The sequence below is a fragment of the Pan troglodytes genome, chromosome X (assembly GCF_028858775.2).
Source record: "Pan troglodytes isolate AG18354 chromosome X, NHGRI_mPanTro3-v2.0_pri, whole genome shotgun sequence".
NCBI classification, from domain to species: Eukaryota; Metazoa; Chordata; class Mammalia; order Primates; family Hominidae; genus Pan; species Pan troglodytes.
In genome coordinates, this window is record NC_072421.2 from 151,742,287 (window position 1) to 151,756,686 (window position 14,400).

Genomic DNA, 14,400 nt, shown 5'->3' on the forward strand with positions numbered 1-14,400 from the left:
TTACAAATAAACGGGGCTTTTATTGTGTGTCCACAAAAACAAAGTCAGGGTGGCCTTTGGTTAATCCCCTCCCCCCAACAAGATGACAAAAGGAGGAATGCATGTCAACAAAATGACAAAGAGGACCATGGAGGGCCTGAGTCTGCTGCCTCCCTGGTGGGACAAGGCAGGGGGAGCAAGCACTACTCTGGGCTAGGCCCAGCGCCCCCCAAGCAAAAACACATAAAAGCCCCTGCCCCCACCCCCACCCCCACCCCCACTGCTAAGGCAGTCAGCCAGGACTTCCCCAAAGACCTAGCTCTGAAGCCCAGACCCTCATGGCTCCCTCTAGAAGGGGTTGCCTTCTTCAGCCTGCATGAAGTGGTAAATGAAGAAGAGGACGATCACAAAGACCAGGAAAAGCAGCAGCTGGCCCCAGAGCGGGACCTGGCGATCCTGGCCCAGCCCAGCCCCAGGAGCATGGTTTTCAGGCCGGATGGCACGGCGGGTGAGCCATGAAGAGGAAGATGATGAGGAGGACATAAAAGAGGTGGAGGAGGAAGTAGGATAATAGGACAGGTCCAGGGAGCTCCTGGAGGCTGAAACAGGGCGGTAGTGCGTGATGCTCTGGTAGGCACTGTCCCGGCCGTACATGGGGCGTTCCCTGAGGCAAAAGAGGGGAGCAAGTGGGCCAGGAGCCTGGACCCAGAACCAGCCCGTCCCTGGGCTCCCCCACTACGCACCTATCCTTGCACTCCTCTTCAGAAGAAGACAAAAGATCGTCATCACGCACCTGCAGAAGAGAGTCAGGGTGAGGGGACTGGCTGGCAGGGCCACCATGGCCCTGTCATGTCCCTCAGTCCAAACTTCCCCAGCCGGTCCCCTCTGACCTTTGGTTAGAGGCCAGGAACCCACACCCTCCTGAATGGCTCTGGGTGTTCAGCCCTTTATCCATGGGGCCTTGCCACTTGTGCTCATGCCCCAGCATCCCCTTTTGCCCCCAGGACTCTCAGGAAGAGTCTGAGCCTAGATCCCAGACCAGGGTGCTCTAGTCACAGAGTCTCCCCGGAGGCCCAAGAGCCACCATTTGTACCCAGTGCCCCCCTGGATTTATCCAAACACAGCCGCGATCCCCTAGGTTGTACCCAAGTACAGGACGCCTGCCAGCCAGCTCACCTGGCGATGGAAAGCGTCAGCATCTGGGAATGAAGTCACTGACTGGCGGACAGCCCTGGACGGGCCCGCAGACTCGGGCTCCCCATAAGTCCTGGTGGTGAAGTAGCTCTCTTCATAGTAGTCGTCATTGTAGCCTTGGGAAGGGGGGCAGCGGTAGCAGAGGGGGCATCGGTGTGCCCCGCCTGGCCCGATGGCCCTAATCTGAATCCCACTTCGGGACCTGTAACAGTTTCTCCCTCCTAAGGCTGCTGGAGTGGTTGGGACTGAGGTCTCAGGTCCTCCCGGTGAGCGGGGTCCCTGACGCAGTCGGGTGAAGGTGCCAGCGTGCCCACCCAACCCCTGCCTTACCCTTGCTCTGGTAGAGTAAAGCGTCCTCTTTCTTGGGAAGATCATACATATCTGCATCCCCTCTAGTAGAATTCAAGTCTGGATTGAAAGGAGGAGACAGAACTGTTTGCCCCCCCAGACTTCCCTCCCCTTTCTCCAGTGCCGCTCTCGACCGGCCCCCCTGCCACACCCTCGCGACCCCATCCTCCCCGCGTCCCAGGCCGTCCCCACAGGCGAGGCTCTCACCAGAGAAGCTATAAGAGGAGGCGGCGGACGAGCTGGGGGGCGAGAGCCGCCGCCTCTGGGTCTCGTACTCGAAGATCTTCTTCTCGTAAAGCCTACGAGTTGATCCTGGCCGGACACGGGGCGGTCAGGGCCGCGGGCCGGGGAAAGCGCGCGGGGAGGGCAGCGGGGAGGTCGCGAGGCGGAGCACGAGGAGGGGGCCCGGAAGGGGGCCCGCCCGCCGCCGCGTACCTACTACAGGCCCGTGCGGGATGTTGTACCGGCGCAGCAAGGTGGTCAGCTCGGTATCCGAAAGATCTGCGTAGTTGTCCATGGCGGGTGCGGGCTCAGGCGGAGGCCTGGCGGCGGCCCGGGCCTACCAAAACCGGCCGAGCAACGGCTGCCGAGGAGCACGGCGGGGGCGGCACGAGCGCATCGGGAGCGGCCGCGCTCGCGTCACAGCCGAATCGTTGTCGCGTCACAGCCGAATCGTTGTCGCGTCACGGCCGCTGGCTCCGCAGGCTGCGCGCGCTGCGCGGGGCGGGACCTAACCGCGGGAGCAGCCGGCACAGACCGGCCGTGCCCTGAGAGCTGGGAGGCTGGGGCCGCGAGCCCAAACGTCATCAACGCGAGGATTGGCTAGCGGCGGAGAGGGCGGGGCCCGCCCGGGAGTCAGGGCGGTGGGAACCGGTCTCGCGATGGGAGCGGGCGGGGCCGCAAGCCCATATGTCACAAGCACGGGGATTGGCTAGTGATGGAGGGGGCGGGGCCCGCGCGGGCGCGGAGCAAAAGGTCTCGCGGTGGGAGCGAGCGGGGCCGCGAGCCCATACGTCACAAAACGGGGATTGGCTAGCGATGGAGGGGGAGGGGCCTGCGCGGCCGCGGAGCAGAAGGTCTCGCGGTGGGAGCGAGCGGTACTGCGAGCCCGGACGCCACTAATGCATGGATTGGCTAGCGGCGTAGGGGGCGGGGCCCGCGCGGGAGTCAGGGCAATGCAAACCGGTATCGCTGTGGGAGCAGGCGGGGCTGCGGGCCCAAAAGTCACAAACGCACAGATTGGCTAGCGGCAGGGGGCGGGGCCCGCGCGGGAGTCAGGGCGATGTGGCTGGGAGCCGAGACGTCACCCTGTGGCGTGCGGCGGGGTGAGAGGGGCGGGGCCTGCGCGCGAGGGACCCGGGACGTGCGAGCGGGCGAAGTCGGCGCTTGGGGTGGCTCTGGTCCCTAAGTCACTTGGGCTTCGCCCGATCCCTGCACATCCCTACTCCCCGCCGTCGTCCCCCTTCCCCGGGCCCCAGAGCCTAGGGTTCTCCGGCCGCATCCCGGTCGGCCGCCCCAGCAGCGGCGGGAAGGGCCCGGACCCTAAGAGAGCGCGGGCCCCGGGCCAGGCGCTGCCGAGGGCGCTTTGTGTGCGCATCGCCCGGGAAGCGGCTGCAGGGCAAGGCCCGCGCCAACGCGATCCCCGCAGACCCCCTGCCATGGGCCCGCCTTCCCAGTCTGCGGGGCTCTCGCCCGAGCACATGTGCCTGCTGCTTGCCACCGCCTACCCCTCTGCTTCCCTTCCTCCTCCCTCGCTCCACCCGGGAGGAAATGGGGCACTGGGCCAGGAGGCCGCTGGCACTCCAGAAGCAAGCAGTCTTCGAAGGGGCCCGGGCACGCCGACGGGCACGCCAGTGGGCGCGGGCAGAGGGCGCCGTGCGATGCGTGCAGAGACGACGTGTGCCCGCCTAACCCTTCATGCCGTTCATTCACCCGGGGCACTGGGGGGAGCTGAAGTGGGGCGTCCTCTCCTGTCGGAATGGTCCCTGAGCGCAGCGTGGCTAGGCAGGGGGCAGACGTGGGTGGCGAGCTATGGAAGGCTGCCAAGGCCTGCTCAGGAGCCTGGACTGTAGCTAGGATTCCCAGGGCCTTGATCAGATATTGGCTGTCTCATGGAGAAGAGAAAGGAGGTGACATTCATCATTCATATTCTTTTTTTTTTTTTTTTTGAGACAGTCTCGCTCTGTCACCCAGGCTGGAGTGCAGTGGAGCAATCTTGGCTCTCTGTAGCCTCCACCTCCCGGGTTCAAGTGATTCTCCTGTCTCAGCCTCCCGAGTAGCTGGGAGTACAGTCACATGCCACCATGCCTGGCTTTGTATTTTTAGTATTTAATATTTGTATTTTTAGTAGAAACAGGATTTCACCATGTTGGCCAGGCTGGTCTCGAACTCCTGACCTCAAGTGATCAGTCCGGCTCGGCCTCCCAAAGTGCTGGGATTACAGGCATAAGCCACCGCGCCTGGCTGTGACATTCACATTCTAAACAAAGCCAGCTGAGGGTGTATGGAATCAACTAGTGTGCCCCTCACTGGGTAGGCCCCAAACTGGGAGCATGAAGAGGTGACATGCCATCTGTAGTTTCACAGATGAGGGCTGGTGACAAGGGAAGAAGAGGGGAGGGCTCTGGTCATGTCCAGAATGGCTGGCCCGGCTGGTGAGGGTCACAGACCAGTCATCCATGGAGGTTTGCCCATGGGGTGGGAAGAGGTAGACACCTGGGGGAGTAATGAGGAGATGGGGCCCTGTTTTGACTACACACAAAGATCCTAACAAAGAGGAATCACTGTTGGCAAGGCCCCACTCTGTCCCCAGCAATATGGAAGGAAGTGTGGGTCCATGAAGACAGTGCCTGGCAGTGTGCAGCAGGAGAGCCTTGGGTAGGGCAGGGGTTTGCACCTCATCTTTCAGAGCTGAGGGGACAGATGGCAGTTTGGACTCTGGGCTGCTCAGAGGCTGCCTCGTGGATTTTTTAGTTTTGACAAAATCAGATTCCCCAGCACCTCTGCAAGCCTTCTGCAATCCTGGCCCCTCTCCCAGAGGCCTCTGTGTACTAAGTGCTGCTCCATCCTCCCCCATGCCACCCCTCCCCATACGGATCCAAGCTGTTTCCTTATGAGGTCAAGGAATTCTAGATTTGCCTTCTCCCTAAGGAGCACCCCCCCACCCGTTCTGTACCTGCCTCGACACTCTGCCTTTTATGTCCCACCCCTTTGCCCCACAATCAGGTCCCACCACAGATGGCACCAGGAAGCTGAACTGTGATGGTCCCCCTGCACCCACCCTGTAGGTACCTGGAGCCTAAGTCCAGCCCCATTGCAGTGCAGCTCCACTCCAGACCACTGGAAGCCAGGCAGGCTCCTGAGCAGCAGAGCCTCCATCTTATACAGGGAGAGTCAGGACCCTGCGATCAGGGGAGACTTGTCCAAGAGCCCTGAGTACAGCAATTAATTCATGGAACATTCCCCCACCAGTACCTGGTCCCTGGGGGTGATGACCTGGACAGCCTCAGAGAGTTTCCCGTCAAGGGTAGGGTGGGATTTGCAGTCATCAGAGGGTCTGGGAAGGGCGTGTGCAGGAAAATCTGAGGGCCTCAGGGGGTTCTTCCTGGGAAGTGCAGGCAGAGGAGACATCGGGATGCAACCAATTCTAAGTCAAGAATAAGAAAACTGAGTTGCTCCTTAAGGATGGAATGGCTTGCAAGCAGTATATGCTGTATAACTTACAATCCCAACATGATTGAGTTACGAGGAAAAAATATCAACATGGAAACATTCCTCAGTGTCTATGACAAGTAGATGATTGTTCACTGAGCTGTTAACGTTATTTTTTTATTTGTATTTTTATTTTTATCTTTATTATTTTTTTCCAAGACACAGTCTAGCTCTATCACCCAGGCTGGAGTGCAGTGGCGCAATCTCAGCTCACTGCAACCTCCGCCTCCCAGGTTCACGCGATTCTCCTGTCTCAGCCTCCCGAGTAGCTGGGATTACAGGCGCCTGCCACCACGCCCAGCTAATTTTTGTATTTTTAGTAGAGACCGGGTTTCACTGTGTTGACCAGGCTGGTCTCAAACTCCTGACCTCGTGATCCACCTGCCTCAGCCTCCCAAAGTGCTGGGATCCACCACGCCCGGCCTTTTTTTTTTTTTTTTTTTTTGAGACGGAGTCTCACTCTATCACCCAGGTTGGAGTGCAGTGACGTGATCTCGGCTCACTGCAACCTCTGCCACCCGGGTTCACGCGATTTTCCCGCCTCAGCCTCCCGAGTAGCTGGGATTACAGGCGCCTGCCACTGCGCCCGGCTAGTTTTTATATTTTTAGTAGAGACGGGGTTTCACCATCTTGGCCAGGCTGGTCTTGAACTCCTGACCTCGTGATCCACCCACTTCGGCCTCCCAAAGTGCTGGGATTACAGGCATGAACCACCGCACCTGGCCTTTTTTTTTTATGTTTAGTGACAGGGTTTCACTGTGTGACCCAGGCTGGAGTGTAGTGGTGAAATTATAGCTCACTGCAGCCTCAAACTCCCGGGCTTAAACGATCCTCCCACCTGTCTCCTGAGCAGCTGAGACTACCGGTGCACGTCACCACGCCCAGCTAATTTTTATATTTTTGGTAGAGATAGTGTCTTGCTGTGTTGCCCAGGTTGGTCTCAAACTCCTGGGCTCAATTAATCCACCTGCCTCAGCTTCCCACAGTGCTAGGATTATAGGCATGAGCCACCATGCCCGGCCAATGTTTTCTTTAAGATCAGAATCTTCTTAATACTAAACAAACTTAACTTTCGCGTCCCCCTGAGCGATCCTGTTTCTGCTGCCCACCCCAGGCCAGACCTGGCAGCGCCTGATCCATGGCAGTCAGGTTCATCCCAGGGCTCGGAGCCCTGCAGTCCCGTCCCGGGGCCCTGCCTGACGTAGGCGCCCAGCCAACACCTGCAACGACCTGTTGCCCCCACCCCAGGAAACAATCCCGGCTTGGGACAGACACCAGGGGCTGTAACTGTGGGTGGCTCCTTGGAGAAGGTGGCCTTGGGCCTCGGCCTTTCCACCTGGGGTGCGCTTGGCTCCCCCAGACTCAGACACGCAGGATCCTTGTGATTGTGCCTAGACACGAGCCCTGCAGTCCCTGTGGGCGCTGGAGGCGACTCCCCCACGAAGCCCTCCCTCCCCCAGGGCCTGGCGGCCCTCGCCGGCGGTGAGCTCATCTCGGGGGGCGGCGTCGCCCGGCGGCGGGTCGCTGGAGCTCACGGCGCGCCCCCGCACCCCCGCCCCCCACGCACCCGTCCCGGGCTCCTGGGCAATTTTACCAATTAAGGCTTTCTCGCCGGGCCGGGCCGGGCGCGGGGCGGGCGCGGGGCGGGGGTGCGGCCAACAAGAAGGCGGGCGGCGGCGGCCCATTCGCGTGGAGGCGCGTCGCGCGCAGCGGACGCCGACAGAACCCCCGAGGCGCCTGGCGCGGGCGCGAAGGCGATCCGGGCGCCACCCCGCGGTCATCGGTCACCGGTCGCTCTCAGGAACAGCAGGTGAGGTCTCCGCGGCCCGGCTTCGCGCCGTAGGGTCGCCGCGCTCCTCGTCGGCCGGGGGCGGGGTTGGAGAAGGCGGGCAGAGAGGCCGGAGAACGCAGGGGCCAGCTCGCGCCCAGGTCCGAGCCAGGTTCAGCTGGGATGCGTGAGCCGATGGAGGCTCCCCTGGCATCTGGGAGTGAGTGTCCAGAGAATAGCTTCCCTAGTTGACCCACGAGCCATGTCTGTGCCCACGAATGTGGGAGCCTGAGGCCATGGGGGGTCCCCGAGAGAGAGAGGGTGTCTGGGCACTTGCCAGGAAACTGGTGCCAGCGTGGGTGCCCATGAACGGACCACTGCATGCCTGAGAGAGAAGGGCCCTGACACCAGGAACTTGTGTGGACTCAGGGCGAGTGGCCACCTGGAAGGACACTTCTCAGCCAGTGTGCCCACTGGGAGGGGGACAGTGTGTCCCTTGCTGGCTCGAGTCCACAGGGACAGCTGCTTTGGGCACAGGGGAGCTGGTTCTGGGGCTGCTCTACTCCATGGGGGCCATGGTGAGGATGAGACCAGGCCAGGTTCCTTGGTTGGGCCCTGGGCCCTATGCCAGGTTGGCTCTGAGTTGGATGCGCACTGCCAGCCGGGATGTAACCAACAATGTCCCCAGATTCCCATGCCACCTGGGGCCAGGCAAAATAGGTTAAAATCCACTGGCAGACCCATTTGTAAGTGCTCCGAGTGCACCGTCAAGGTGGGAGCTTGGGAATGGGCGACCTCACCTGCCGCACCTGGACTTGCCAGCACAGGTCTCTTTTCACCTTGCCAATCTGCTGCTTCCTTCCCTCCTGCGCCCCCTGGCTACGCAGGCCTGGAAACAGCTCCTTAGGGATCCCAGCTGAACAGCCCCTGGGCTTGGGCTATACCTCCCAGTGGGAGGGTCTGGCCTGGGGTCTGAGGGCCAGGGGTGGTGTGGTGGGCGGGGTGTGTCTAACATCCAAGAATCTACTCCAAATAAGGGAAAATATGAAAGAGCTGGATTTTGGCTTCCCAGGACTGCCCGATCTGGTGGCTTTGGGATTGGGCGACATCTGGCGGTGATACTATGTTCTAGGGACAAGAACCCTCTACACGCCCATTCCTTGTTTCCTCTAAATAGGGAAAAGCTAGGGCTGGAAGACACGGCACCCACCTCCTGACACCCTTTCTGCTGTAATTGACCACTGGTCACTCTGACTCAGTTTCCCTGAGCTCTGAAGATTAAGGAATGAACCCAGACAACCCAGCTCAATGGCCCTTAGTGGAGAGAGAGTCAATTATTGATGGAATTCCGTGCCTGGGAACTTGCTTTCCAGTGGGGCAAGGGGACCAGAAGGACAACTTCAAGCCCGTCTTGAATGGGGCCCGTACAGGGAGGGGTCTGTATGGGTTCCCCCTTCCCAGCCCTCCCTCCCACCTCCACCCCAGCTCCCAGACACCCAGGCGCACTTGGTGCAGGTGTGTCTCAAAGTGGTCAGGAGAGGGGACAATACACAGGGGTTGGCCTCAGTACTGGAAAATGCCATTTGCACCCCCTAACACCACTACTAGTGGGAAAAACCAGTGGGGCCACAGGCAGCCCCGAAGTGAATGTGCTGGGCGGATCACAGCCCCACCACATGTCATGTAGACACCCAGGGCTACAGGAGAGTCAACCATATTTGGGCATGACGTGCTGGCCAACCCAGGGCCTCCATCTCTCACTGGTCTTTAGCAGATAAATTAATTATTACTAGAATTGAACAGGAGGGACAGATACCTGCCTTCCTAGGAAAAAAAAAAAAACACTCAGAGGAGGAAACATTCTGGAGAGGGGAGGTACCGAGGACTGAGAGGGAGGGGAGTGCACGCTGGGGAGGAAGCCATAGGCAGGCTGGCTTCTGACTGAAGATAGTAGCAGTGAGCGTCCCCAGCCGTCCCCTGGTCCCAGTCTACATCTCGGCACAGCAGCCACTGCACCATCTCCAGAGTTATCTACCAGAAAATTTTGAGTGAAGAGCCCCCACGGCTCTGGGGACACAACCCCCCAGGCCCCTGATCCCTGTCCTCAGTCCTCCTCTGCACCTGCCACCACACCTGAAGCCCACCCAGACCCAGGTGCTCAGAGCCTGACAAGTCTTATGGGAACCTCTGAGCAGGCCCCTCTGGGTCTGGAATGCCACTCCCGTTTGCCCCCTGCCCTGGCCACGCTGGGCTGAGGGGACTTTCCGACAGGAGAGGACCCCCCGCTTCAGCTCCCCCCAGTGCCCCAGGTGAACTGGCATGAAGGGTTAGGCGGGCACACGTCTCTGCATGCATCGCACGGCGCCCTCTGCCCGCGCCCACCGGCGTGCCCGTGGGCATGCCCGGACCCCTTCGAAGGCTGCTTGCTCCTGGAGTGCCGGCGGCCTCCTGGCCCAGTGCCCCATATCCTCCCGGGTGGAGGGAAGCAGAGAGGGAGGCGGTGGGAAGCAGCGGGCACAGGTGCGCGGGCGAGGGCCCTACGGACTGGGAAGGCGGGCCCGTGGCAGGGGGTCTGCGGGGACCGCGTAGGCGCAGGCCTTGCCCTGCAGCCGCTTCCCAGGTGATGAGCACACAAAGCGCCCTCGGCAGTGCCTGGTCCGGGGCTGCCGCTCTCCAGGGGTTCGCTCTTAGGGTTGGCCCCTTCCCGCCGCTGCCGGGCCGGCGGACGGGGATGCCGCCGGGGAACCCTAGGCCCTGGGGGCCCGGGGAAGGGGGATGACGGCGGGGGGTAGGGATGTGCAGGGACGGGGCAGAGCCCAAGTGACTTAGGGACGAGAGCCACCCCACCCCCCGCAGGGGCCCTGGGGAAGGAAAGTCCCTTGTAAAGCGCGCCGGCTGCAGGCCAAGCAGTCCCGCGCCAGACACTGCTCAGCCTTTCCTCGCTCTAGGGCAGCGCTCTCCTGCAGCGCCAACGCGAGGCTGCGGGGCTGGGAGCATCCTTGCCCACCCCACTGCCCAGCGACCCACCCTGGAGCCCGGGTTTCGCGTCTGATCAGCCGAACCCGGGGGCCTAGTGGGGGCATTCCAACGGGCGGGGCGGGGTGGGGCAGGCGCGCCCTCGAAGCCCCACCCCACGGCCCCTCCCCGCTGGAGGCCCGCCCCCTTGCCCCGCCCTCCGCCCGCATTTAAAGGGCTCGCTCTCTTCGCAGCGCAACCTCTGCTCCCTGCCTCGCCTCCCGCGCGCCTAGGTGCCTGCGACTTTAATTAAAGGGCCGTCCCCTCGCCGAGGCTGCAGCACCGCCCCCCCGGCTTCTCGCGCCTCAAAATGAGTAGCTCCCACTCTCGGGCGGGCCAGAGCGCAGCAGGCGCGGCTCCGGGCGGCGGCGTCGACACGCGGGACGCCGAGATGCCGGCCACCGAGAAGGACCTGGCGGAGGACGCGCCGTGGAAGAAGATCCAGCAGAATACTTTCACGCGCTGGTGCAACGAGCACCTGAAGTGCGTGAGCAAGCGCATCGCCAACCTGCAGACGGACCTGAGCGACGGGCTGCGGCTCATCGCGCTGTTGGAGGTGCTCAGCCAGAAGAAGATGCACCGCAAGCACAACCAGCGGCCCACTTTCCGCCAAATGCAGCTTGAGAACGTGTCGGTGGCGCTCGAGTTCCTGGACCGCGAGAGCATCAAACTGGTGTCCATCGGTGAGGGACGCCCCGAAGCGCCGGGCGGGCGGGGGCGGGGACTCCGTGCGTCCTTCCATCCCCCCGGGCGGACCCCTCCAAACCACCCCCTTCCGGGCCGCGGCGCAACTCCCGAGGCCTCCGGCTGCTCTGCTCCACGCGGGCCTGGAGAACAAAGGCGCGCGGGCTGGCTGGCTGGCTGGCCGGCCGGGCGTGCGAACCGCTACGCGCCCCCGCCCGCTGCGCCCCGGCTGGCCGGCGCCCAGGCTGAACTCACATCCTCCGCAGGCCGCGCCTCCGCGGCTGTGCTCGCGGTGGGAGTGGGCCTGGGGGGTCGGGCACTGGGCAGGCTCCTGGCCCTGCGCCCCGTCCCCGAGGAGGAGGAGGCCCGGGCTCTCCCCCCACAGCTGTTTAGAGAGGGCCCTCTGGCCTTCAGACGCCCGTTGGTTCTGAAGTGTGGGTTGGAGCTCGTGTGTCCCATTGTCTAGGGCTCTGGGCTCTTTGTGTCCCTGGAGGATGGGTCGCCCATCGGAGATGGCTCCAACCACCAGTTTAGATCTACCCCCACACACACACACAGGCAACCTGGGGGCCAGAAAGAAGCATAGTTAGCAAAACTGCACCCGGGGTGAGTTGGGCGTGGTTGACTGAGAGACCTGGCTTGTAGACTCCTTGGACGCCAACTTTTCTCTTCATCTTGGGCCAAACTCTTGTTTCCATGTAGGCCTTGCTTTTCTGCGTGTAGCACGCAGGAGTTGGTTGGTAGATGCTCCAGCGTGCATTGTGCCAGCCCAGTGTCTGTGTCACTGGACTGGAGAGGCTGGCATTGACCAGGCCTGCTGCAGCAGCCCAGTTCGTTCTCAAGATAGGGGCTGCATGAGAGGGCAGGCCCCAGAATGGGTGACTTGGGGGTGATGTGGAACAGGGAGAGGAGAGGGATGATGAGTCTTCTCTTCTTCAGAATTGAGAGGCCTTCCAGTTACCCTGCAGCCCTGGAATGGCCCTTGCTGAACCCAAGAAAGTGAGGGACCAAGACTTGGGTTCCCCCAGCCACTCAGAGGGCAGATCCCAAGAACCAAAGTTCTTTCTTTGGAATGCCAGTTGAGGCGAGGGGCAGGCCCACCCCCCCAAGTCCCAGCCTCAGTCTAGCCAAGCTGAGTCATCTCAGTCCTGGATGGTAGGGGGGGCGACCGGATGTGGGGAGGCGGGCCACACCCCAGCTCTTTAGGGGGGGTCTCCTCCCTCCTCCCAGCTCCCCTCCTCCTTGTGAGCTGGCTGGAGCAGGCCTAGTTCCCAGAGCTTTGCCATATAAGGCAAAAAAATGTTGGAAAGCAGCAGTGATTAGGGGAGGGAGGGGTTGGCTGGCCCAGGGGCTGGGGAAAGGGGGGTGGGATGGGGCGGGGCCATCCAGCCAGACAGTCTCCCAGCCCTGGGCCCTGGTCCTTCCCTCTCTCTTTTGGGAGGGGGATGGGGACGGAGTAGGCTGGCCTAACATGGACCTGGTGGGCCTGGTTGCTCCCCGTGTGGGGGTCGTTGAGGGGTCTGAGGCTGGACTGGGGTGGGGGCCTGATGGGAAGCCCTGGCTGGCCTTGTTCCCTGGCCCTGCACCCTTGGTCCTCTCTGAGCCCCCCTCCCTGCTGCCATTTGGGGAGAGTGAAAGGCAGCCTCGTGGGGCCAGGACCAACCTGGGAACTGGGGAGGCCACTCTGAGCGGCTCACCTGGCCCTCCAGGTGCTGCCTGCTGGGCTGGGAAGCAGCTGCCATGGACAGCCCAGCCCCTCCTCATAGGCCCGCCCCCTAGTTGACTCACCAGAGAAGTATTTTGTCTGATTATGGGGGAGGCTGACAGGGCTTCTAAAGCCATCCTGCCTTGAGCCTGAGACCCAGAAGTAGCCTTGGGTGGGGCCCAGAGCCCAGCAGGGTTGCCATGGTGATGGGGGGTGTCAGGGACCCGCCCTAACCACTTCCCCTGTGGCGAGCCTGCCGAGGCCCAGAGGCCCGTTAGGTGGCAAGTGGGTCAGGCAGTGGGTGGCAAGGGGGTTCCCAGTGTCTCCTGCTGCCACCCCGGCATCTCCCGATGGGCCCCAGTGAGTCAGGGCCATGTGGCCCAACTGCTGGTTGCTTTGGGCTCTGGGCCCCTCCCCTGCCTAGGCCTGTGGCCTCCCAACTCCAAGCTTGGGTCTTCGAGGTGGTAGAGGAAGTGGGGGTGGTGGCGGGGGTCACAATCTCTCACCCAAAGGGCGTTTGCCCAACTCCCCCACTTCCCCTGCCTCACCCCACCCACCCTGGAACAACAGTTGTATTTCCCAACCACCCAGGGCCACCCGCCTTCCTCTTCCTCAGCCCCAGCCCCACTCCAGGTCATGGGCCCTGGATTCTGGGCCAGCTGGAGTCAGCCTCCTCCTCCTGGTTCCCCATAGGCCCCTGAGGTGTGTGGCGGATCCCTGCTCTGGCAGCTGTGGACACTGTCCAGCTGTTCTCCAGAGCTGCCCATCTGCAGGCTGAGTCTGCCCTCTGCCCTTCCTCTGGGCCCAGGGCTTCTGGCAGTAATCATACCCTGCTGGCATCGTGTGTCTGTGTCTGTGTGTATCTGCCCTCACCCCAAAGTCTCCTTCACCTCTGAACACCCCCTGGGACCCTGGGCAGAGAGGGCCTCATCCACATCCTACCACTGGCCAAGAGGGGGTGTCTACCTCCTCCTTGGCCCCTGCTACCCCGTGCTGCCAGACCCTGACCCCAAAGCCTGGGATCGGCCCCTCCCGCACAGCCGTGTGCCCAGCGTGGCCACTCTTCTACTCACAGACAGCAAGGCCATCGTGGACGGGAACCTGAAGCTGATCCTGGGCCTCATCTGGACCCTGATCCTGCACTACTCCATCTCCATGCCCATGTGGGACGAGGAGGAGGATGAGGAGGCCAAGAAGCAGACCCCCAAGCAGAGGCTCCTGGGCTGGATCCAGAACAAGCTGCCGCAGCTGCCCATCACCAACTTCAGCCGGGACTGGCAGAGCGGCCGGGCCCTGGGCGCCCTGGTGGACAGCTGTGCCCCGGGTGAGGGGGCGCAGAGGCAGGAGAGACTGGGCTGGGGTCACCCATGGGCGGCCCTTGAGGGGGTTCTGCGGCCCCCAGACTCACAGCCTCCCTTGCGCCACAGGCCTGTGTCCTGACTGGGACTCTTGGGACGCCAGCAAGCCCGTTACCAATGCACGAGAGGCCATGCAGCAGGCGGATGACTGGCTGGGCATCCCCCAGGTACACCCGCCCGGCCTGGCTACAGCTGTAGGGGACCGGATCAGCAGTTGGGAGAGACTCGGAGGCCCGATGGCTCCTGTTTTCTGCCTGTGACAGGTGATCACCCCCGAGGAGATTGTGGACCCCAACGTGGACGAGCACTCTGTCATGACCTACCTGTCCCAGTTCCCCAAGGCCAAGCTGAAGCCAGGGGCTCCCTTGCGGCCCAAACTGAACCCGAAGAAAGCCCGTGCCTACGGGCCAGGTGAGGGAGCCCCGCCAGGGGTGCACCCGTGTGCCAACGTCTTCCCCATAAGACAGTGTCCCATCTAAACGTGGCGGTCCCCAGGGGTCTTGGGTTACATGGCGGCTAGGTGATCAAGCCACCCAAGAGTCAGACAGGAGTGGGTTTTTGGGACTAGTGAAAACACTCCACTGAGTAGACAAGAGAATGCTAATAGGTTCCTCCAGTCACAGAAGCCTGCTGCGTGG

General features: G+C 62.2%; 2 protein-coding genes across 3 annotated transcripts in view; one reads left to right on the forward strand and one right to left on the reverse strand.

The window, feature by feature from the left end:
- EMD (emerin) lies at positions 1-7,008 on the reverse strand. Its single transcript, XM_016947664.4, has 7 exons — positions 6,827-7,008; positions 1,957-5,167; positions 1,729-1,833; positions 1,504-1,581; positions 1,156-1,289; positions 723-772; positions 1-643 (listed from the first exon to the last, which is right to left on the reverse strand). The coding sequence occupies exons 2-7, from the start codon at positions 2,036-2,038 to the stop codon at positions 328-330; spliced, it is 765 nt and encodes a 254-aa protein (XP_016803153.1). The 5' UTR covers positions 2,039-5,167; positions 6,827-7,008; the 3' UTR covers positions 1-327.
- The window catches only part of FLNA (filamin A), a 26,180-nt gene continuing 18,699 nt past the window's right edge, over positions 6,920-14,400 (forward strand). For both annotated transcript variants that reach the window (XM_016947661.3, XM_016947662.4), the window contains exons 1-5: positions 6,920-7,042; positions 10,210-10,698; positions 13,480-13,728; positions 13,832-13,929; positions 14,026-14,173. In XM_016947661.3, coding sequence (XP_016803150.1) covers positions 10,326-10,698; positions 13,480-13,728; positions 13,832-13,929; positions 14,026-14,173 — 868 coding nt within the window. In that variant the 5' untranslated portion in view covers positions 6,920-7,042; positions 10,210-10,325. The remainder of the gene's footprint in view (positions 7,043-10,209; positions 10,699-13,479; positions 13,729-13,831; positions 13,930-14,025; positions 14,174-14,400) is intronic.